This window comes from Vanacampus margaritifer, chromosome 2 (genome assembly GCF_051991255.1).
Source record: "Vanacampus margaritifer isolate UIUO_Vmar chromosome 2, RoL_Vmar_1.0, whole genome shotgun sequence".
Lineage (NCBI taxonomy): Eukaryota > Metazoa > Chordata > Actinopteri > Syngnathiformes > Syngnathidae > Vanacampus > Vanacampus margaritifer.
Genome location: NC_135433.1, coordinates 6,623,345 through 6,648,670, shown reverse-complemented (window position 1 = coordinate 6,648,670; position 25,326 = coordinate 6,623,345). Strand labels below are relative to the sequence as shown.

At 41.6% G+C, this 25,326-nt stretch overlaps 1 protein-coding gene and 1 long non-coding RNA gene across 6 annotated transcripts in view; one reads left to right on the top strand and one right to left on the bottom strand.

Moving 5' to 3' along the window:
- mtcl1 (microtubule crosslinking factor 1) overlaps positions 1–25,326 on the bottom strand; it is a 43,650-nt gene that overhangs the window by 13,548 nt on the left and 4,776 nt on the right. For 4 of the 5 annotated variants that reach the window (XM_077555862.1, XM_077555860.1, XM_077555864.1 and 1 more), the window contains exons 2-8: positions 24,957–25,181; positions 24,683–24,841; positions 12,314–12,367; positions 8,885–10,225; positions 4,273–4,398; positions 1,781–1,885; positions 869–1,096 (exon numbers count right to left, since the gene is read on the bottom strand). In XM_077555862.1, the coding sequence (XP_077411988.1) occupies positions 869–1,096; positions 1,781–1,885; positions 4,273–4,398; positions 8,885–10,225; positions 12,314–12,367; positions 24,683–24,841; positions 24,957–25,181 (2,238 nt within the window). The remainder of the gene's footprint in view (positions 1–868; positions 1,097–1,780; positions 1,886–4,272; positions 4,399–8,884; positions 10,226–12,313; positions 12,368–24,682; positions 24,842–24,956; positions 25,182–25,326) is intronic. The other variant, XM_077555863.1, reaches the window with a different exon arrangement.
- LOC144042841 (uncharacterized) lies at positions 81–25,326 on the top strand. The gene is made up of 5 exons (XR_013290992.1): positions 81–355; positions 860–1,150; positions 1,790–1,900; positions 8,228–8,296; positions 24,691–25,326. It is a non-coding gene; the product is annotated as an uncharacterized LOC144042841 (long non-coding RNA).

Here is a 25,326-nt window from a genome sequence, read left to right as displayed (position 1 = left end):
GTACAATGGTTCCTTGAGATACAAGTTTCTAATTTCCAAAATGATCTATTTCCATTTAAATGTACGAAAAAGGCATTAATCAGTTCCTCTAAAACAACAATTATATAAATTTATAATATTGTACTTTATTAAAGCATTCAGCAATGACATAATGAATAGAATTTAAAAAAGGAAGTAAACGGAATTTGTTAAACTGGATCTCTTGAATGTCCATTTTGCTGCTCTTTCTGGTGTGTCCACCTGGGAGCAGTGTAAGATAGACAGACGGAAATACTTGTTCAATGAGACGTCTTCTTACCGCCTCTCAGCTCTGATGATATCAGTCTTTCTTAGCAGAGAATACAGAAAATTGACCGTGAGTGCTGCTATATTGAATTTCTACATTGTGTTCAATCCGTTTGAAGGATTACAGCACCGCAACATAGATGCTAATTAGCGTTAGCATTAAGCTATCAGACTAAAGGCTAAGGTATGTAATTGTTTTTGTTGGATTTATCTTTACTTCATGTTAAGGTGACAGTAAAGTTCAACGGGAAATAGCATTAGATTATCTTGAAGAATGCTTTGTCTGTTTTTGAAGAATTTTTCACTATTTGCCAAAGTGAGTTGTGTTCACTGTACAAACGACTTCAAGTCAAGTCACTCCTATCTCAAGGCAACACTGTACAGTAAAGGTATAAAATATAAATCTCACCTACAAAGATCAGTCTCATTTGCCCGTTTAAAAAGTCAAATGTGACCCTTGAGCACAAAAGTTTGCCCAACCCAGATTGAGATGCTTACTAAATCTAGGGTCTCACAAGATATACTGACAACACACAATTCCATCAGCAACACTTCCTGCCATATATGTTTCCAGGTGGCTCACCTCAGGCTGGGCGCCGTCGCCGGGCAACGCACCCTCCCTGCTTCCGAGCCTCCACCGCGTCAGGATGGACTTAAGCTTCATGTAGAAGATGGCCGTGTTGCGTCTAAAGAGGTGAACCTCATTCTGCAGGGCGTCTCGCTCCTGATCCCAGCAAGCTTCCGGACCCTGGAGGAGGCTCGGCAGCTCCAGACACGGGCGCTGGGGCTCCGGATGTGAAAGCTCATCCTCCTGCGAAAACAGAGACCGAGACGAATGAAATAAATATCGCATGTCACCATATAGGTAAGCATTTTATAACTTGAGGGCAGATGTGGGAATGGGTCATTTAGTTTGGGGCTATTTTTTTGCAGAACTATTAAAAAATGCTAGCAGTCTACACTCGGTTAAGTAAAAGTGGAGTTTAAAAGAAAAGAAAGAGAGCTATAGTGGTACATAAACATACACAAACACTTTGATGCGTTCATACAAGTCAACTGGAATGCTGCTTGTTGCCAAAGACAAAAGGGCTAATTGATTAGGGCTAACTGCTAAAAGCTAACAGGTAATAGCTAACTGCTAATGGCTCTACATGATGAGATTATGATCTTGATACTGCACAGGAAAGAGTTTATGCTCTAGTCTGACAGCCTCAGTAAGTACTGCTGTTTTGGTTAGCAACTGAGTGCAAATGGGCTCTTCATTGCCAGTGTGTAAACTGAGGCAAACTGGTAACAACAAATAACTATAACGGAACAAAAAAGTGGAGGTACACAATCCCGCAGAACAACCACAACCCAGAGTCTACTGCACGCTAATCGTGTTGTTTTGGTTAGCAACAGACTTTAAATGGGCCTCTAACTCTTTAATGTCAGTGTGTATATTAATTATATATAATTATAATATTATTGTTTTTCATGTTGCAAATGCTCATACCTGCGGCAGCGAGACGACTGGAGCGTCCCGTTCGTCCATCGCAACTCTCATCCGTCGTTCGTGATCCGGACGAAGCGGGATGTCGAGAGCAGGCGCATCCCGCAGCTGCGCGCAACAAAAGTGAGATGTTAATTTGACATGTGGAGTAAGCATAACCATTTTAAGAAAGGCCTTCAACTCTCCTGTTATATTGTGGGTTAAATTGATCTGTTATAAATATAAAAATTTGGGGAATACATTTAATTTCAACATTTTACCCCAATTTAACACACATATGTCTTTCTTTTTTCTGTGGGGGGGGGCACTGCCAACATGGATCACAATGACCCATGAACATTTTTTGGTGTACCAAAGAAAGACGTAACAGGAGAGTTAAGGATAGTGTTTGCTTAGTTTTAAGGTGGAGGAATGTCACATTTCGAGGTGATTTGTCGGTCAAATGGCCACACAAGCACAGCATTAATCCCGCCTCGTTCCCTCTCAACCTCTCGGATTACGGAAGGAGTGCACGCAGATGTGCTGTATTTGTTACGTCACATTCAACCTTTTGTACTCTAAAGTGAACTCAGATCATGAAAAGGTGATTGAACTTTCGATTAAAAAAAAAGTTGAGTCAAGTCATGTTGTTTTTAGATCATTTTAAGCGGGAATGCAAGCAAAGTGAGTGGTGGTAGTGGGCAGTGGGTCTGGAAAAGTGTACCTGAGTCACTATCGGAACTGGAATAAGATGTGTAATCCAATGTTCAGAAATATATTTTTAAAATATATATATAATATAAAAAATATATAATGTATAAAGTACATTCATATTTTTAAGACCACATGGTTGGTTACCATATTTTAACATTATGCTCAGGCGTATGTTATTTACTTAACTGGATAATATGAGGCGTATATTAGTGGTAAGACATTTATGGTGGGGCAGGCCGTAATTTCTACAAATGAATTTAATCACGTTATAATAATAGATGGTAAGGGTCTTCATTTATACAAATGCATTTTATAATGAGTTCAAGATATATACAGTTGTGCCTTGAGATATGAGTGACCCCGCTTATGGGTTTTTAAGATACGTGCTGTAGTTCAGATGTTTTTTTTTGTTAGTTTTATTTTTTTGTTGGACTTGCAATCAAAAATTGTATATACATGTGCTGTATAGTGGTGTACTCGTTCTTAAAAAAAGTTTCAAGCTGTTTATTGACACTCAGTTGGCATTTTACTGTCAAACTAAATATAAAGTTTCACCTTGTATATTTAAAGCACCTACATAGCTTTTGCCTTAGTGAACTCTGCTTCGCTTTATGCTAACAAACAGTGCAAAATGCCATTGACGAGCTAAGGAATAGCATCTACGTGGAGATGTTGCAATGTGTTATCCTCTGCAAATTGACTACAATTATTACAGCTAAATGAGTCACCTACAGTAGCTACAGTAGTTGTGAAACACTTTTTTGTTTGTGTCCGGATGAGAGGATTATTCTGCCCTGTGGTGTCCAAATCACACACACCAGAAGGAGCCGCCATTAATTAATCATGATGTACAAACTGTTTAATTCTTTACCTTCTATTTACTTACATGTTAGTATACGCAGTACAATATTACAAAGTGCTATTTTCCTTATTTTAAAAAAATCATGACAATTTGCATCTTTTTTTTTAGGGTGGGGGGCTGGAACGGATTTTAATGACACTTGCCATTAATTTCAATGGGGGAAAATGAATCCAATTATGAGTATTTTGAGTTATGAGCGTGATTATGAACCATTTAAACAAGCAAGGCACTCCTGTACATAGATTTTCTACAAACTAATGATGACACTTAATAAGAATATACATTACAGTATATGCAAATATATAATGTTGTTACAGTTGCTCAAATTGTGATTTTTTTTTTTACGTGATATTTTGTATAAAAAAAAAAAAAGTATTCTTCATATGTATTTTAAAAATACTTGGATGTATTAGTTACAGTGGAACCTCGCTATTCGCTGGTGATATGTACTGGGCCAGCCCGTGACTAGCGAAATTGCATGCATAACTGATGCCTATTGAAATGCATTGGTGATTTTTTTTTTAAACCAATACCCCGCCCCAAAAAAGATTTTAAAATATTGATAAAATAGTATTCCGTGGGCGCCAAACCTTGATTTTGAAGGGGAAAATTTATTTAAATGGAAAAAATATTATTATATAATTTATTATATATTTTTAAAATATACATATATTTTTTAAATATACATATATTTTCCGTAAATGTAATATGATACAGTAGTTTTTTATTGGAAAATATATAAAACATACTTAAATACTGTACATTTTTGGGGAGAAAAAAAATAAATATATTTTTTTACATTTGAAATGGAATCTGACGAGATTTTGTGGCTTATTGAGGGAAATAATAATAGCAGTCCAAGTGCCCACACAGTCCCACAGGTAGAAGGGGAGGGTTAGAGGAGGGAGAGGGAGTCAGGTAAGGGGTGGGCGTCACTGACCTCTGCTCTTAAAACCAGGGGTCTGTGGTACCTAGCGAGTCCCGCAGCACCTCCCCTGCTCTGGTTGTGGGGCTCCACGCCTCGCTCCTGTCCTACGCACCACTCCAGCTCATCCCTCTGACCGGACTGTGAGTGAGGAGGGGTGGGTGGGGTTCCGGGAAGTGGACAGGAGGGTATGGAGGGGGTGGTGGAGGAGATTGTGGTGAAGTGGCAGGTGGACAAAAAAGACAAGAGGACAACAAAGCGGGTGAGGAAGAAAGACCTCGAGCAGGACAAAAAGAAAAACAGTGAATGGCTGATGAATAACAGCAAAAACGGGGAATGGTCAGGGGCAACTAAAAAGACAACAAACAGACTAGAGTAGAAAAAAGAGCGCAAAGAGAAAGACCAACTTAAAGATGACGGCGTATGAGAGAGATGAGAAGAGGACGAGAATGAGGATGAACAAAATGGCGGGCTGGAACATCTGAAGGGGGAAGGGGGTGGGTTGAGAAGGAGGGGGGATTTAAGGTGGTTTGGGGGTGGAAAGAATGCAAAAGACTCGTTATGAAGCGCATGCAATGACGGACACGTGAGTCCAAACCAAAGCAGCGGGCTTGAGAAGTAACCATGGCAAAAAAAAAGTGCAGTGCGACAAGCGAGCCCGCCAATAGAGGTGATCAGGAACAACAAAATGGCCGCTCAACATGCTCGCGTGTTGTACAAAGCAGGGAGATAGTTAGCGTCAAAGTCAGATTGTTTTGTAGGCTTCAATTTAAAATGCTAGCATTGTATTCGTCTCCCCAAATAACAAAAACATTCTTTCTTCTTCCTTCTTTGAAAACTCCCCTACCCATTTTTTTCTGTATAACTTAACTATTTGCTGAAAGACTCACCATATGAATCATCACTTGCACCTATTCACACATTTTCATGCTCTGTCTGTAGCATCCTAAACACTCTGCTTTTTAGTAGCTAGCGTTGGCCACATGGGCCATACGGCTTGATAGTGAACCGTAGCGGTAGCGAATGGAAGATTCCAGTAGAGGTCAGGCAACAGGCATGCAGAAAGGAGGGTGGTAAACTTCTCAAGATGATGCAGAGAAAGTTCTGAATTGCTATTAGCTGTGGTTAACAGCTTTTCAGTTGGTAACAGCCAGGTGCTCAAAATAAGGAGCAATTAGTGCCAAACTAAATGTAGACATTTGCAGTATATACCAGTGTTCAAAAGTTTGGGGTCACTTACATTGTCTTTGTGAACGCAAACTTTTAAACGGTTATGCATGTATTTAAAAAATGAGTATCCATGTATCACTCAGTTAAAAATAGAATAATACAGCTAATAGAAAAGTAGTGATTGATGACATTTTTATGTGTTCCAAGTATACGTGCCAGCGTCCTGACTTTGAAATGCTTTTAAAGTGTTTGGGGGATAATAGTTTGTGATATACTGTATTTTGGTTTTAACTCTTAAAATGGGCAATTCTAAACATTGTAGAGCATAGGTGTCAAACTCCGGTCCTCGAAGGCCGGAGTACTGCAGGTTTTGGATGATTCCCTTCTCCAACACAGCTGATATATGATCAGCTGATCAGCAAGCTCTGCATAAGCCTGATAACGATCCTGCTGATTGGAATCAGCTTGTGTTGGAAGAGGGAAACCTCCAAAACCTGCAGGACTGCGGCCCTCGAGGACCGGCGTTTGACAACTATGTTGTCAGTCCTGTTGAACAAATAAGTAGGCTCGCTAGCTGACAAACGAATCGACCCTACTTACGCTTCTATCATAGTACGTTATCCTTATTGAACCAGGAAGTAACCTCCAAGCTAACATCATATTAGAGGAATTTTCTCTTATATTTAAGATTTTCTGATATTTGAGTCACAATAGAATTGTCCCCCTCTACAGAAGGAGATAGTGGTAGAGTCCTACGTCGTTACTTCATTCTCCATGAATCAGAAAGTAGCCCGATATCTAACAAGTACATAGAAAAGCAAGTACGCTGATCCATAACTTGGTTAAATTCCTATTTTTGACTGACTCAACAAGAAAAACTGCCTTCCCCAGAAAAGAAATTACGGTAGGTAGAGTCCTATGTCCATGAACCAGGAAATAGTCTGCGAGCCAACAAACGGAGGGACAAGAATACACATAGAATCTCCATTGACAACATGACTTCTATGATTTTCTCTTTTTGACTTTTAATAAGTCACGTCAAAACAGTCCCACACACACACACCCCTCCAACACTAGAAGAGAAATGGTAGAGTCATACTGTACGTCCTTATGTAATTTTCCATCAACCCGGACGTAGCCTGTGAGCTTAGAAACAGAATATTCCAATTACTTCACTTTTGTTTAGGGGGTTTGTCTTCTCTTGTCGTTTGACTCATAACGGAATTATTTTCCTTCGCCCAAGAAACAAAAATGGGACTGTCCCGCTGTCTTTTTTGAAGCAGGAAGTGTCCTGCTAAGATATAATTTGACAAACAAGCAAACAAATACGGTGAGATCCCACCCTACTTTTTTTTCAATCATGGTGGAGTGAAGGCCGACTGAAGGCCTGATTGCTTTAAACTTGTGAGAGCGGTAAGTGCAGAATCCACCCAGCTCCACCGGGACACAGCCAGTGAGCTCTGCAGGAAGAGGAGGGCGAGGAGTGGGAGGGGATGAAGGCAGCTTCCCTTCTCGGCCTGGGCGGTTGGAGAACATTCCAGAAAGCCGACAAGCTCCCTTCATCATGCAACCCTGCGTTAGAGCCTTTTTGTTTGCCGACACACAACGTGATGTTTGTCTCCTTGGTGACAACGTACAAACACAAAACAGTGACGGCCATTAAGAGCCACAGTGATAAGAGGCGGGCCTGTTTAGAAGCCATCCACCATGCAGTCAAGTTAAAAGACGATTGGATCGCGGCCAAGTGGGCAAGCAGTGCGTGCGGGCGGCAAGCGAGGCGGCGCTCTATGGGGGAGCATTTGCATGGAGATGTAGATGATGGCAATGTGGCGGCGGCAGGACGTGATGGCGGCGGGGAGGATGGGCAGCGGTGCCAGCGTGGTAGAGCTGGGCGGCTTCCGACAGGCATCTAAACACGATTCTTCTAAAGCAGGCTTCCGCAATCCTGGTACTCGAGGGTCAGAGTCTTTCACATTTTAGATGTTTCTGTCCTCCATCGCACCTGATTCTAAAGATTAGGATCGTTATCAGGCTTCTGCGGAGCTTGTATATGAATCAGATGTGTTTGGAGGACGGAAACTTCTAAAACCCGCAAGACTCCGGCCTTTGAGGACTAGGATTAGGGAAGCCTGTTCTAAAGACTTCAAAGCTAATTGAACGGGCCCTTGTAACCACCTTGTCCATGGCGAATCCTTGAAATGATCAAACTTTGAAACATTGCTACTGTCACATTAGATGGCTTAGGCAAAAAAAAGCTGAGCAATTTTGCATCCCATGTGTCTTGGACACCTAATTTGGATTGGCACTCATTTGGGCCTACCAAGCAGAGTTCACCAGAGTTCACAATTTAGTGCCAGCCATCACCAGCATCTTGGATACTTGTTTCCGATTAGGGCTCATTTGGGCCAATTTCTTAGTAGGAATTTGTCAAGCCCGGTAATTTGCCCGAAATGTCTTGAAATCAAAATGTCTGACTTCCTGTTCAATTATATGGCAAGGGATCTTGAGACTTTTTTGTGCAACCTGTTATGATATAGACATGCCTGCCGAAATTTGTGTCAATCGGTGAAACTACGGTGATATTTTTTTAACCAGGTGCTCGCAAAAATTTATCAGTTTTCAGGCATTTTAAGAAGAACCCCAATAAGGTGATTAATTCATCAGATTCTCGCCACCTGGCTAATAGCTCTCTTACCAACAAGCAGTGCAGTACGTTTCAGTTTGGAATAGTCTGCATTTTTTTGGTGTTGTCGTTTTAAAGGGTTCCAAAATGTCTGACACATATTATCCCTCTTCTCAGCACACTTTTGTAGGAGTACCACATTGATGGGGGACAAGAAGCAATGGCATTTGTACCAACTGTTAACAGGTAATGTTCACAGATCACACCATACAACACACCTTGTTCTTCTTTGTTGTGCTATAGTGTCACACTGTTTACACTACAACTCAGCAATTACCATTCCGCAAATGCAAGCCTGATCAATTATATATTCGAATCACCCGCAGTGAACCGAACTGAGCTGTACCACTTGGTGGAAAGAAGAACTTATCGCATAGTTTGGGATATACTCATACACCTATAAACAATATCCCAGCTTTTATCAAAATAGGTTTGTACATTTATTTTAGCGCATGACTTCCAAGTATACCCTCAACTTAACAAGGGATCCTGGTGGCTTGACCCCAGACAACCACTGACCTTAGATCTCACTTTAGATGGAAATGGAGAACTAACGAGTGCACACATTTTCTACCGCTTATCATGCTTAGAGTCATGGGTGGGCTGGAGCCTAAACCTGCTGACTTTGATTGAAAAGTGGGGTACTACCCCTGACCCTATTCCATGTTGCAGGGCTAAATCACAGCCAACATTTACAAATACAGAATTGGTATAGTATATATAAAGTTGCATATGTTGTGTCTGGCCTGGCAAAGAACGCCAAATTGAAATTACCTGGAAGTCTGTCATCAGGTCTCTCCCAAAATTGCCAATAGGAGAATCCCGGGACATAGAGGTGACCGTGGATAGGAAACTGCTAGACTCTGTAAGGTTCGGCATCGGGGACAGGTCATCTGTCCTCTCTCTCAGACCATCACTGACGTGCTCCAGCTTCTCCACGAAGATGTGCAGCTCGGTGCGAAAAGCTTTCATACGGGTATTGATGGTGTCAAGGACTTGGGGGTCACCTCCTCCCTGCGAACCCTCCGTCGTCGTCACCAAAAGCCTGCCCTCCAGGATCAGACTGTCCGTGTCAGTGATCAGACGGTCCACTGACTTGCCGAGCCTATCTGCCTCTCTTTTTACATTGGCAAAGGATTCTCGTTCCTCTCTGTGGCGGTTGGCAAGTTCTGCAGCACTTAATTCGATTCCATCCGAGGGTCGGATGCTTCCAAAGCCCGAGGTGGTGGTTTTCTCAAAGAGGTCTTCAGAGTCACTCTCGCCGCCGATAGGGCCCTCCCTCTTGGGTTGGAGTAGAAGGAGTCGTCCTGCCTCCTCATCTTCGGCTACTTCCCGCCGGCCAGCGTCACTCTCCGCATCGCTGTCTCGTGGACTGCCTGTTCTCAGGCCCAAATGCGCTGCCAGGTCGCAACGCTGGACGTTGGACAGGAGAACCCGGTTCTCGTACTGAAGCTTCATCACTTTTCCGCTAAGGTCGTTAATCTGCATCCTGGCTGATTTCAGATCCTCCATTATCATCCCTCCACTGGAGCCATTAGCGGGTTTAAATAGTCCTCCTTCGCCGCCGTCCTCGCCTGCCGGCCCCGAGCTAAACTTGAAGCGGTTGAGCTCTGAAGTAAGCTGCCTGTTGTGGTCCTCGATCTCCGAGATGGAGCGACGCAGCAATTCCGCTTCTTCTTCTACAAACTGGAGGTGACGGCGGAGCTCGCCAGCCGACTCGAGTACGTCACCGCCGTAGGGTGACGAGGGCATGCTGGAGAAGGGCTCCCTGCCGAAGCAGTCTCGTTCGTACTGGCAACGGATGTCGTCGTTTTCGGCCCGCAGGCTGCGGTTCTCCACCTCCAACTCCACGATCTTCCTTCCCAGAATGTTGGCCTCCTCCTCCACCAGCTTAAGGCGCAGTCGCAGCTCCGCCTCGCGGGTGGAATGAGGGCCTCCGCCGGAGCACTCGGCCAGGGGAAGAGGACTGTCCACGTCTCCGTAGACTGACTTATACTTTTGTAGCTCCTGTTCCAGTTCATCTTTCTCCCGGCCCAGCTTGGCCATTTTTTTACGCATCAAGCCTGACTCCTCCTTGGCGAACTGGAGCTGGCACCTGAGGTCAGCACTGTCCTCCTAGTGGCCAGAAACGCTCATTAGACATATTTTTTAATTCAGAGATCCCACAAAAGTACTGGATAAGAACTGTAACAGAAAGTTCAGCTTTTTGTTTTGCCTTTTGCACAAGACCGTGAATGGAACTGTGTGCGTGTTCATACAATCTGATAATGACATTAGTGCCAATGTCTGGTGTGAAATTATGAAATACAGCGAAACTGCTTTCAACACATTATCAAGTGCTAAACTCCACACAGCTGTCTCGACCTTCAGCTATTGCTGTCTAGTCCTGCCTCTGTTATAGTTCTTATACAAGCTCAAAAACCAGAGAAATTTCTGGGGGGGTTTTCGGGCACAGTATGTTAGGTAAATGACATTTTAAAATGAATAATTCATAATAATAATAATAATAATAAAAAACATAAATTAAAGTTCTAATTTTTCAACAAATAGTTCAAAAGTATAAACAAATTAAATTGAATCCATTAAATTAATTAAAATTAAACTTTAAAATAATTTAATTAAAAAATATATATATATACAGTGCTGCTCAAAAGTTTGTAAACCCTGCAGGCATGATCATATTTTTTGTATAAAATATTAAAATAACCTTATTAAATGTTTAGTCATACCCCAATCTACAATGCTGACATTGAAAATAATGGACTTAAACAAAAAGAATGATAATATTGTCATTCATTCTTGAACAAAAGTTGTTGATTTAAGAAAAACTCAGATTTAATGGGTGCAAAAGTATGTGAACCTCTCACTTAATCGGACATTGCACCTCCTTTTGCAATGAGAACTTCATCCAAACATTTTCTTTAGTGATTTATCAGTTTTTCACATCTACTTTGGTGGATATTTTGTCATTCTTCCTTGCAAAATGCAGCCAGTTGAGAGAGGTTGGATCAGCGTCTAGCATGAACTGCCCGCTTCAGGTCCCGCCACAGTATTTTGAAAGAATTGAAGTCAGGATTTTGAATGGGCACATCCAGAACACGAATCTTGTTGGTCTTCAGCCATTCCTTGGTTGTATTGCTGGAATGCTTTGGATTATTGTCATATTGCATGATCCATCGTCTACCAGGCTGTAACTTCACAAAGGACGGCTTCAGGGTATGTTCCAGGATTACACAATATTCCTCTGAATTCATGATTCCCTGGACTATGTGGAGTTATCCAGGTCCTGAGGATGAAAAGCCAGCCCAGAATTTAACATTCTCACCACCCTGTTTCACTGTAGGGAGAAGGTTCTTTTGCTGGTATACATACCAAACATGACTGTTTTAGTTGTGACCAAACAGTTCAATTTTGGACTCATCTGTGCACAGAAGAGACTTCCAAAAAGCTTCAGGTGTGTCCAGGTACTCTCTGGCAAAGTTGATCTTTTTTGTGAGCAGAGGCTTCTACCTAGCAAGCCATCCATGAAAGCCTTGTCGATTGACTTTTCTTCTGATTGCATGCACATGTGTCACAGATGCAGCAAAAGAGGTCTGCAAATCCCTCGATGTGATGTTTGAGTTGGCTTTTTACCTGAATTATCATTTTTTTGTGCTGATATTTTAAAAGTTTATCCACTTCTAGGCAGGATTGTAGTAATTTTCAGTGTTCTCTAGTTGCAGATGATCTGCTTCACAGTGGAATGATGAAGCAATTGTTTTTTTAGATAACTTTATAGCTTTCCCTAGACAGATGTGCTGTCACTACCCACTTTCTGAGGTCCCCCGAGATTTCTCTTCCTATCAGTATGGGTTCCCCTGGGTAAGACTAAAGTGACATGGTTTTGTCTCCGTTTCAGTCAGTGATGCACAATTTCTTTGCTAAACCTGTCATTTCATTGGTCCATGTCAGTGGTTAGTTTAGCTACCAATTTGTCCTACCTGATCCTCCTTGACTGCTTGTTTTAAGCAATGCAGCTCACGGTTCAATTACTTTTGCACCTACATTCATTGACCAAAAACTCTTTTTAATTAAGTTTTGACTACACAATTGAATAAAAAAAGAACAATGCATTGAATTGATAGACCTACAAATGCCAAAACAACAAATGTAAAGGTCTTTCATATATATATATATATATATAATGTAATTGTTTATATTTACCTGGCTGGTGGATTTCTTGTCCTTAAATGAGCCCCCTCGTCGCCTCAATGCAGTCTGTAAAACACCAAAAAACAAAGACTAAATCAGGACATTTCATAACAATCCAATGTATTTTACTCTTATTTCGGTATTGAATGGATGATATGAGAGTAATAGATGATGCTCAGGAACGGAGATACGCTTGAGATTTTATCGATAATAATCCTGTAAAAGACGGAGGCAGCAGAACATTAATCCTCATCAAGGAGCTTGCGTAACATTAAACATTTCCGTCGTCTGATGATAGATGGAAGTCTTTCATGTATTTAACGCAGACAGGAGATCAGGTTGCGGCCGTGGTCTGAGCCTACGTCGGTGTGTTCAAACCTTTTTTCAGACCTAATGACTGAGGAACATCCGGATAAGTATTGAGGAGAGATATTGCTATCTTTTTGCTATTAGATTTAGTTCCTCTGAAGGCCAAAAAAGGTCATTAATATGCATGTCACAATGACGTTAAAGTAAATTCTTCTTCTTCTTAAGTCATTTCTTAGAATGGCTGAAAATGCCAACAGGAGGTTAGGCCCCAGTTAGTCATCCATGGTGGGGCAAAAGAAAGCCTTGACTCAGTCACTGGCTCGGCGACAGGGAGGAAACGCCCACTTAGCAACACGACCAAAACATAAATGCAAACTGGGTGGGGCCTGGGACTCATTCTTCCCCATGATCCCTTAATTTTATTTTTAGCAAGCTGAAAAAGCCTGGTATTCCTTGCAGTTGAATCTCCGTCATTCGTCTAGATTCTAGTCATTCAGCTATCATCTACATCAGGGGTCCAGTTCTTGAGAGCCCTTATCCATACTGATTCATATGATCGGGATCGTCACCAGGCTTCTGCAAAGCTTGCTGAGTTAACCATTTGATTCAGGTGAGTTGGAAGAGGGAGACATCTAAAACAGGATGGATAGAGGCTCTCGAGGACCAGACTTGAGCAGCCCTGATCTACACTTGATCATGGATTCAACCATCCATCCATCATAGTGTTCTTACTTGTTCACTTTACAAAAATCCAGTTTAGCTTCCACGAGAAAACAAAAGGTTCAGTGAAGACAGAGTGGGTCACGCAACCAAGCGGCTTATGTTCACTTCGACGCCCCGCTGAGTGTCTCCAACACCACTACTGTTCTAATTCCTCGCCATGGTGACACCGCTAATCTGTCTGTCTGGGGAGACGCAGGATTAAATGAAGCTTCTCTAGGCCCTTGACCCCCACTAATAATAATATCATCGTTTTAACTGTAGTATACTACCAAAGTTTAAAATCCATTGTGTCCTTGCTGTGAACATTTAATAGCCGGAAAAGGTTAAAGAGGATGAGCAGAAATGTGTGACTTGGATTGCGGTGACAAAGAAAATTGACATTAGCTACTGGTGACATATTAGGACGGAAGTCATTCAAAATCAATATTGTTCTTGCTCTGAAAGCTCAGTAACCCCTTAAAACGTTGAAGAAGATGAGATTATTGACAAGAAAGGTGAGAAGGTCTACTACTGCTTTCATATAAAGACAGGTGCTGCACGTCCATCCATCCATAACGTTTTTCCGCCGAGGTACCCCTGTAATTCAAAATCAATAGGATTAATGCTTTGAAATTAGCATAGAACAGCTAATTGAGCTAAAGGTTTGCAGACTGGTCAAAGAGGGGCCAAGGAATGGGTTTTACTTTTGACACCAACTACCTAGGCAACGTGTCAACGTCAAATTAGCCTGTAGCATACGAGCCAACAAGTAGCATGGTTAGCTAGCGTGTCGGGTGTTGCCTCCAAACGTGGGAGGAAAACGACGGAGAAGGAGTACACTGCAGCGGCAGGAGTGTTGTCGTTGTGCTCCGCTAATGGGATTTAACGGGGGGGAACGCTCCCCGAAAGGGGGCGGGATGGCTGCACAAAAGGAGCTTTTGAGGGCGGCTGGATGGAGATAAAGCTCGCCTCTTAACTCTCACACAACAGCGGAATAAATGTCGCTATAAATTATTCCGAGGCCGATTAGAAGAGTCAGAAGCGGACTCTAATCCATTTCAGTAGATTAATTAATACCGCACACGCACTTGAGCAAATGTAAACACTACTCAGATAATTAGGGCCCAAGCATGCAAGCGGTAGAATCCCAAAACAAGTCTTAAAAACCCCAGAAGTCACAGGAAGTGTCATTTTGGTCCCAATTTGTCCATTCCCACAGGTCTGTGTCAAAGCGATTGCCTGATTGTTACCAAATGTTCATAAATTGCCACTAAACTGCAATTTATATCATATGTGTGCCTGAAATGACACAGAAAGACAGCAGACATTTTAGGGTAATTTTGTCCAGTTCAAGTGTTATTCAATAATAATCTTGTCCAAGACTGATGGCTACCAAATTTGTACCAAGTATACTAGACAGATGGGCCTTGCTAAATTGTGAAGCATAGCAAAACCTATCATTAGTAGACCCGTCTAAAGATGAACTCGTCCAAGAGGTTTGCCCATTTGGTACTAAATTGTGAATAACTTTTAAGTTTCGTCAATGTGTGGCATCCTTTTCACAATGAAGAGAGATAGCGATGTGAAGCCACTGCATATTTCACAGCACAGATCGCACTGATCTATATTCATCTTGCAGCACTTCCAGTAAAAAGCCTCCAGTATATATATAACACCTAAAGATACGCTCCATCAGGCAAAAGATGGAGTGTGACGGAAATTCAATGTTATTGACGCAGGTGCACTAATGCAAGAAAGCTACAGTACGTTGTGGATAAATACAATGTATGTTGGTCACACAAATAAATATTTGTACACTCTTTCCTCCCAAAACGTTTTTTTGGGTCCCAGCTAACTGACTGACAGACTGACATGGTTAACTAACTAACTAACTTGTGAGCTTACTAACTAGCCAAGTGACTAGCAAACTGACAGTTGAACTAAATAACTGATTAACTAAACAAATAACTTACTAACCCACTCATTTATGAACTGATTAACTGGATGACTGAAAAATTAATCAACTGACAAACTAACTGACTAACGAACAGACTAAGTAACTGACTGAGCAACTGACTGACTAACTGACAGTATGACAAACCAACTGATTACATAACAAACCGGATAACCAGTTGACTGACTACCTGAAAAGCTAACTGAATGATTGACTAACCAACTAAGTAACTAACTGAACAAAATAACTGATTAACTAAATGACTAACAAACTAATAAATTTATGAACTGATTAACTCTGTGATCGAATAATTAATACCTCTGTGACTGAATAATTAATCAACTGACTAACTAATTGATAAGCTGAACAACTGGCTGACTAATTGACTATCAAAGTAACAGACTAAGCAACTAATTGACAGTATGACAAACTGACTGATTATATAATTAACCAACTCACTAACTGAACTAGCTACCCAACTGACTCACAGGTTAATATGCTAACTAACTGACTGACTACCTAATACTGTACCTAACTAACCTGTTGTCTAATTGACTGACTAACTTAATGACTAACTTACCACCAACCCACTGATTGACTGGCTAACTGGCTAAACAACTAATGCACTAACAGACTAACCAAATGACAACTGACAAAGTAACTAACTAAGTAACTGACTGGGTAACTAACCAGTTCACTAAATGACTGAGTGACGAACTGGCACAACACATTAACTACCTAATTAACTAACTGACTCACTGCATAAAACTGTAATCAGTAAGTCAAATTAGCAGGTGGGGTTTGTCTGTATATGTGTGTGTGTCTGTGTGTGTGTCGCGCAAACAGCATCAGAAGAGAGAACATTTGTCAGTGAGACAGGCGGGATGCGGCATTCCCAGAGGTCGCGTCAAGGTCAGGCCTCCCCCCTCCCCGTCCCCAGAGGAGGAGGCCAGCGTCTCGTAAACAACACGGCCATGTCGCAGATAAAATGCGAAGGTGGTGAAAACATTTTGACGTGAAATCAAACGAAGAAAAATTACGCAATGTGTCCAATTTTTTCTACAGTGTGCTTGGAGGAGGCCGCGTGTGACAGAAGTTATTATGGATGATAAACGTCCACATGCAGCATTTTACTGCTTTACAAGTGTAGCCATAAAACTTTGACAATACGTAAGTGTGTTGAATAAGTGTGGTGTTGTTTGTGTGTGTGCGCGCACTGCCCATTAAAGCACCATTGTGCCAGCCTCTGTTGCGTGTCGGATCCCCGACCGGGGTCAGCGGCAGCTTAGTGAGGAGAGGCAGCATGAGAGTATACCCTCTACGGTTCACACACATGCACACACACACACACACACACACACACACACACACACACTTGTCTTTGTGTCATCGTGGGGACATCTCATTGACATGATGCATTTCCTAGCCCCTTTCCCTAACCCCAACCAGCAAAAATGATTGCCTACCCCCATTCCTTACCCTAACCTCAACCATAACCCAATTCAAACCAAAACTCTAAAACCAAATCTTGACCCTCAAAAAGCGGTCTGAACTTGTGGGGACCACCCAAATGTCCCCACAATTTCAAGTCAGTCCCCACAATGGTAGTTAAACCTGGAAAAACACGCGTGTATGGGCCCCACAATGTAGCAAAGACAAAAACACACTGATGGAGTTAAGTTGAGATAAAGTCTTAAAAGTTTTGAAGTGATAAGTGTCTTGAAATTTGAGAGGCAAACGGAGGATTAGGAAACGGAGAATTAAGTAGCAGACTAAGTTTATCAAGATAAGAGTGTACTGGAGAGATAAATGAGTTCTATTATTTAATAATGTCTTAAAACCATACCTTCTCCATACTCTGGCAATGAAAATCATGTATTGAGAATCAGTGGAGTGCTAGCTTGACATAAAAGTTTGAAAAAGATTGGTTGAGAATTTAGGACTGTTCACGCTCAAATGATCCCCAGAAAACTACCATTATGTTTATTTTGTGACATGATGAAAATATAATAATCGTAATAGAAAAGGACAGCAGTTGGTCATAGTATCATGAGGGAACCAGAACCTGAGCCGTGACCCGTGGAATCTTGTCTCGGGAGATCATGTCTCAAGCATCACCACGGGCTATTGTCGCGACCAATCATCAGCTGGTGAGTGGTCTTCGTTGATATTTGACCTTGAGGCTACAAAACCCTTTCTTTAAAATGTCCAGTGACATTGCATCATAGGGATCTATTGTCCAACCTCAACGCTAACTCGAAGACACAAACGAGCGTCACAGATGCCTTGGCAGAGGTCCACGCTCTAATGAATGAAATTACAGAGCCAACAGAAGCGTTGTTAATTCACTCACAAATCGTTTGCTGTCTTAACAACACAAGCTGTGAGCTACGGGAAATGAGCTATGTCAACGCGTCCCTTCACTACAGCTTATTCAGCTCCATGCAACACAGGCTGGAAACGGGAGTTCGGAACATTAAGGGACAGACAAATTGGTCATCAAAAACTGACAAACGTTTCATTGATGGAAAGTATTCTGCGACTTCTTCTTTTGCTTTCAGCTTTTCCCAATCTATTCAATTGCATTTAGTGGTTAAAATGTATTTATCATTATTTATTTATTTTTATTTATTATAATTATTATTATTATTTTATATTATATATTTTATAATAGGTCATATAATATATATTATTTTGTATTGTATTATTTATTTATCATTTTTAACTAGAAAATAACAATTAAAAATGACTAATTATAAGTAATTGTCTACCTACTAACATTAACTATTAACACACTATTTCAACTGAAAAAGGTTGCTCACCCCTGATTTAGCTAAACAATTAGCAACTGATCCTATGATTAGCATCTAAGCATTTAACAGTAAGGGACCAACACATCTTAAGACAAAAGTAAAAATAAAACAAAACAACATACATGCTATTTTAGCATAGCATTATTTATGGCTATATCTTTAGATAAGCACAAATAACACTGGCAATTATTTCAAAGGCAAGGCCATTTCAGTCGATCAGACAACAGAATAAAGTCAGTTCTGAAAAAAGACCACATAATGGAGGGAAGGGGGGATCATTGTATTAATCCCCCCACTCCCCAAAAAATAAAAATACAAATAAATAAATGAAAGAAATCGACGCGTGTGAATGGACGCCAGACAACAGAGGGTTACTTGTGCCGTGGGCTTGAACTTGAAGAGTTTCGGGTGGGGTTGTCGGCGTTTGGCACATCCAGCTGGCTGATAATGAGGCCGCCCTCGCACCCCCTCCTCACGCCACCCGCTTCTCGTGCGTGTCCCTCGGTTCACAATTAGTCGCTAATGAGGGGGGAGGGGTCTTGCGGCCGTAGAGTGTTGACTGTGCTGCGTTATCGCCACCCGACAGATGCCACGGGTGGCCGGAGATTACAGAAAACGGAGACAGTAGATTGTGCTGGGATATCTGTGAAAACCATGCGGCATCTGATTGATGCGCTAATCAGAACATTCAGTTAACCACACTAATAGTGCAAAACCACAAACCTTTGCACCTTCTGCATTATTTACCTTTGTTGTTATGTGGACCTTTCAGGAAGTAACTTCTACTTTCTGATTGGCTAAATTGGCATTTCATTGGATTTTCATTGGATTTATTATGCAACCTGTTTGTTTTGCTTTGGCATGGCTGACAATATACACAGCAGTTTGCTATTTTGGCAGTGTTGTAGGCTACAGTGAGAAAAAGCAGTGAGAAACTTTTAGTAGCCTGAAGTACACCTCAAAGCGGTCTCCAAATAGCTGTAGCTCATGGAGGAGCCTGAACTCTCAATATACTTCCCTGCCTTTATATTCAAATGAGCCCATTCCCTTTTCCTCCTCACTAAAAATATATTTCAAAGGCTTTTCATTGAAAAGATGAAAAAATCCATATTGCCGAGCTGCACCATACTTGACGTCTAAACAAGGGTGAAAAGGTACCTGGCCAATTCCTTGGTCGCGTAGCAACCCGCGACAAATATGCCCACTGTCCTTCCTGTGCAGTACTTGGTGGTGCAAAACAAGTGATAGCCCCATTAGGGTGACTGATGTGTTAGAGATGATCCCAGCTAGTTTTGTACAATTTAACAGACCAGACTTCCCCAATCCTGGTCCTCGAGGGCCAAAGTCCTGCAAGTTTGAGATGCTATTGTCCTCCAACGCATCTGATTCAAAAGATCAGGATCGTTATCAGGCTTCTGCAGAGTTTTCTTTTGCTTTTATAGGAACCAGGTGCGTTCTGAGTACGGAAACATCTAGAACCTGCAGGACTGCAGCCCTCGAGGACTAGAATTGGGGAAGCCTGTTGTAGACAAACAACCAATTACACTAGGGCAGGGATGGCCAAGACCGGTCCTCGAGAGCCCCTATCCAGCCTGTTTTCCATGTCTCCCTGATCAGCTCATCAGCAAGCTTTGCAGAAGCCTGATAACGATCCTAATCATGAATCAGGTGTGTTAGTGGAGAGAAACATGGAAAACAGGCTGGATAGTGGCTCTCGAGGACCGAACTTGGCCACCCCTGCCGTAGGGTGACAAAATGTTCTCTTTTGAGAGGACAGACCATTTTCTTACATCTTGTTCGGGCGTCCGGTGGTTTTATAAATTCATGAAAATGTTCGGTTGGCATTGCGTGACTTGAAGTGACAGGGCAGCCATCTTGGTCCTCCCATCTCACGAGCAGACCTCTGTATATAAACTATACGTATACGTACAGATTAGACATATACAGCTCGTAAGCAGTTAGTACAGGGGCCGGGGGTTTGTCACAATTTGTTAACAAAAAATAAATAAATTAACAAGTGAATGGAATGTGCTACTTTGAAGACCCCCTTTTTCTTTTATTGCTCAGTTCCTTAAACCCCGATATTGTATTTGGCAGAGGCATCTTGTTGAATTAGTTATAATTCTGTAATCAAAACAATATACAAGTTTCCTCCTGTAAACGTCATTAGGCATATAATTTATACATGGATTTAAGGCAAGTTGCAAAATGTCTGAAGTCCTTTTTGTTTATGTTTAACAAATTTAAAACATCATAAATCATGATGTTTCTACTAAGAACTATCTCAAATGTTCTTAAATTTCGATACTGTAAATGTATAGGATCGTATGCCGAGAAATGTTTCTTGGGAGGAGCAATATGGCGGCCTCGCGGCTTCAAAAGTCTTGGCCTATCGGCTATCCAGTCATATATTCAGATCAGTGGTTGTACCCCACCTCCTGTCCGAAGTCAGATGGGATCAACTCCGGCTCACCCATGACCCTAATGAGGACATCATTAGAAAATGGATGGATTGGCTTGAGTTAGTCCATCAAGGTCAGACACATCTCTGTGGTCATGCTACAGTTAGCACCTGCTAATTGTAGCAATCATTGCTAACTTGATCTACATTGCTAAATACTGGCAATGGACATTTAACTCAATTTCCACGATCGACTGTGGGTGAAGCTCCTGATCTATTAACCATGTCATTTTCTATCTGCTATTTTTCTTTTCTCTGAATGTTGTGAATTCCTATTTTCACACCTGTTTTGCATTGGGCAGAATAAGTGTTAAGGAGACTGAGGACAACCGGAAAACAGAGCATCACAGCAAAGTAAAAACTGTGGAGTAATGACAGCACATCATTTAGCGCAAACTTAGCATTTAGCAAGAATCTCCTGGCTGCCAAAACTGCTCTTCAGTTCAAACACATACACACATTTTTCCATTGTATATGGGGTTTGCTTTGACGTGTTGTGATGTACTAACAAGCCTTCAAGTCACAGAATGTCATCTCCCAGCATTCACATGTTTTTTTTACGAGATATAACTCATCACCGTCAGGCCGGAGGATCTTTCAACCCGCCTTGTAAATCCCGACAAGTAAAATAATGCGACAGTTTCATGCCGTCTCGCGTGTCTTTGCGTCAACACGACTCGCAGACGTTAATATGAATTTATGTCTACCTTCAGGACACGGGTAAAATTTCATAAACATAAACCAGCCGAAGCCAGTTCAAAGAAAGTTAATGTGATGATGTGGCACTGTACTGAATTATAAATGGTCGTCGTGTATTTATGTTCAAAGGGAGGATGCATGCAGTGTATGTGTGCCACTGCGGCAGGGAGTCTTCTCACGGCGGAGTCTCACACACACACACACTCATTCAGCAGCACATGCTAACTGGGTCAATGAGATAGCTCTCAACCAGTTTTCAATAAGCAATCCATACTTGAATTTTCCGTAAAGTTGTCGATGTAGGGACCGAGGGACATACAGCCACCGATCATTGACATTGCCAAAAATCTGTCATATTTGTTGCATTAATTCAGCCATTGTATTTACAGTTTTCCCTCACTACCTCGCGGTTCAGTTATTGCGGGTTTTCATTTTTAACCATACCTTCAGATATTGTAGTTTTACCACGCTATTTTGTAGTTTTCCTTCCTAATTTTTCTTGTAGTTTTCCTTCCTTATTTTTCTTCCTTCTAAGTCGGACCAGTCAAAAAAAAAAATTTTAAGAGAAAATTCATGGGTGCGTTTGGAAATACGAACATCAAAACTCAGTACAATGTTAAATGTGCCGTTATTCAGACAGCCCAAAAATATGGAGTGACCAGTGCGTAAGAGGTACAGTAAAAGATACGAGGTACGAGGTACGAGGTACAGATTATAGACTGTGTTCCGAAATTGTAACTATTTTAACTTTTTAATGACGTTAAATTTGTTCTTTTTAATTTAAAATGGCTTACTTTAATCAAAATCCTGTGTCGCATTGTAGCCAAAGATACAATCCTGGTGGCTTAGTGCAACTTTTAGCAGGAAGTCCTTGAAACCGAAAACTACTTCCCACAGACAACTCAAGGTTTTACAGTTCCGGCACGGTATTTACTAGGGATGTAACGATAACCAAACATCACGATATGATATTATCACAATATGAAGGTTACGATACGATAATACTCTTGTGGGGAGGTTGGCGATACAAAAAAAGGTCACAATCAAACAAAAAAAACACAATATTGTGCTTTTGTACATTAACATCTACATTAACTAAGTGGTGCAATATATATATATAGGAGTGTGTGTGTATTATTTATTTTAATTATCTCTCTCTATTCTGTTGTTTTTCTTACTGTAAACTACTGCTGCACTTCTTATTTAATTTTGATTTTATCTCTTTCTATTCTGTTGTTTTTTTTTTACTGTAAACTGCAGCTGGACGGAGTCCAGGAAAAAGTTCCCCACGGGGAAAATCAAAGTATATTGTTCCGTATCGTATCGAATCGTATCGTATTACAGCAATGAAAAATATTATATATATATTTATTTATTTTTTAAAAATAGAAGAGCCAAAACATGCCTTGTGAAAATTAAATTGCACCAAAGGGTGCTAGCACCTGACTTTTTTTTTAACAGATGTGCTGCTTTTAATATCATGACATGATGACAACGATATATTGTGGCAGTTTTAATATCGCGGTATCACAATATTGCCGTTATTGTTACATCCCTAGTAATTACTGTATTCTTCATTTTACACTTTAAAGATTAAATTTATTATGTGTAAAACATTTAGAAGGGTGTAAACCGTAGTGGTTGGTTCGTAGCCTACTGCCCGAATAGAGGCATTAAAAAAAGAAAGAAAAAAAAAAGTAAACTTCTACTCCGTGGTAATTCACCTATCGCAGGGATCAGGGAACGTATCACCCGTGAAAAGGTTTGAAACATTGCTAAATGTACAACGAAGCTGCTAATCACGAGCTTCGTTGCATCGGCCTAGCTTCGGCCCCGATCTTCATCGTTACGACAGCTTTGTTCGGCTTTGTATCCTTTGTGTACAGTATTTGAATTGTCTGTCTTTGTAAATGTGACTGTGAATCATTGTCTACACGTGCATTGTCAACAGGCTGGTGACCCGTTCAGGGTGTCCAAAATCAGCTGGGATTGCCACCAGCTCACCTGCTACTCAAGTGAGGATAAACCTTTTAAAATGAATTGATGAATTTTGATACAGATTTTCCATTGGATTGTATTAGATCGTGAGCATGTATTCGCCTTGGTGTATTAGTGGGTGGGGGGAGCAGAACTGGAGACAGCGTTTGTTTTTCTGGGACAAACCTTAAGGGAGAACCTACCCCCAAAACCTACCCACTTTCCTGGAGTCGTCCTGCGGTCCTATTCATCCTAACGTCAGCAGACGCACGACACAGTTGATTATTCCTCCCGCTTGGCATCCACATGCACCTTCGCATCACATGACTACAACACCGTTTCTAGATATAAGCTAACCTATAAAGAAACTTGAACAAAACGATTGCTTCCTTGGAAGAGGCAACAAGAGTACCAATAGAGAGACAGAAATCCAGGGCCCTGGACTGTTAAAAACTCATTCACTCCCAGACATTTTCACTGAAGCAACCCCCTTTGCTCCCAGCTGTTTTACTGGATTTTGACTGATTCTGCACGGCTCACAGAATATTGTCTTCTATTGCTATAAAAACATACCAGAGGAAAGATTAGATTCTCTTCTTTCATCAGGGAAGAAAAACATATTTCTATCTGTTTCCGTTTTGCAGCAATTAGCATTAGAATATAGCTAAGTTTCATTATTATTCACGAATCTGTTAAAAAAAGTGGGGAAAGAACTTTTTGCAACATAGCCCGGATTGATCTCTTATACTCTGCTGCCACCTGCTGGCCGTTTATAACTACCATTGCTCAAGCGTTCTCTTCAGTTCAGAGGCTGCGTCAAAGCCTTCTGTATGCTCTCGCATACAAAAACATTAAAAAATAAATAAATAAATTATAAATAAGTTTTTGGGACCATGATAATATTTAAAATAGAATGTATTAATACATTTTTGGGAGCAAATGAGCTAAGGACATTTTCAGAAAATGCTGTCTTTCTTACTGAACAAATGATTTTACTAGGAAAGATTCATGATTGTGCCCGAAACATGTCTCATTTTGGAGTGTCTGTTTGCGTTGTCGATTCTCTGCTATGTAGGGCAGGGGTCACGTCACATTTGCCTCTTGTTCGTTGCTAGGCAGAATTGGTGAGGCACAATCTTTTTCTTCGTGTCTGACTTCCTGTACATACTCACTGCCCCTGCTCTTTCTCTGCTATTGTAGGGCATCTATGTAGGGCACTTGTTTGTTAGCGGGCAGGATCGCTAGGGGAATGTCTGTCTGACTTCCTGTACTGTCTGTTGTCCCCATGTTGCCAAGGTAACACCATAGTGAGCGTGACTAGCCTACTACTTGTCAATTTTTAATTGGGATTTTGGGGCACCAATAATTGAATTATGCCTAGAAACAAGTGGTGACGTGACCTAAAAAAAACAACAACTTTGCTGCGGTGTATGCAGTCTGTATCCACGTTTTTTGTTTTCGCTGACCTCTTTAGCCCGCTCCAGCTCGTTGTGCAGCGCCTGCTTGGAGATCTCCACCTCGATGATCCGCTGGCGCAGCTGCTCGTTCTCGTCCTCGGCCCGGCTGCGCTTGTCCTCCACGCTCTCCAGCTCGTTGTGCAGGCGCACCGACACGTCTTTGGCCACCTGAGGTCACATGACCACACACTAATTGAACCAAATTGAATCGTTCCACTAAATGAACGCACAAGTTCAGAATGCATTGAGACGGATTGACACACACACACACAGACTCTGACACCTTGAGGTCCTGCTCGAGGGCGCGCAGCAGCTCCCCGTCCACGTGTCCCGTCTGGGCGGCGCGCAGGCCCTTCTGCTCGGCTTTCCTCAGCCGGTACTGCAGGATGCGGCAGTTCTTGTTGGAGCGCTCCAGCTCGCGCCGCAGCTCCTGCAGCTGGTACACCTCCTCGTCCATGTAGGTGTCGCGCAGCTCCTCCATCTCCGCCCGCAGCTCCTCCGCCTCATCCTGCAACCGCAATATGTTTTCTATTATACAATACTCCATGGCAAATGTCAAGTAAAAGTTTGTAGCCACGGGGCTCCGAATGTAGATTTAAAATTTAATACATACATTGATTATTGATTTATGTAAATTAAAGAGTAGTATGCAC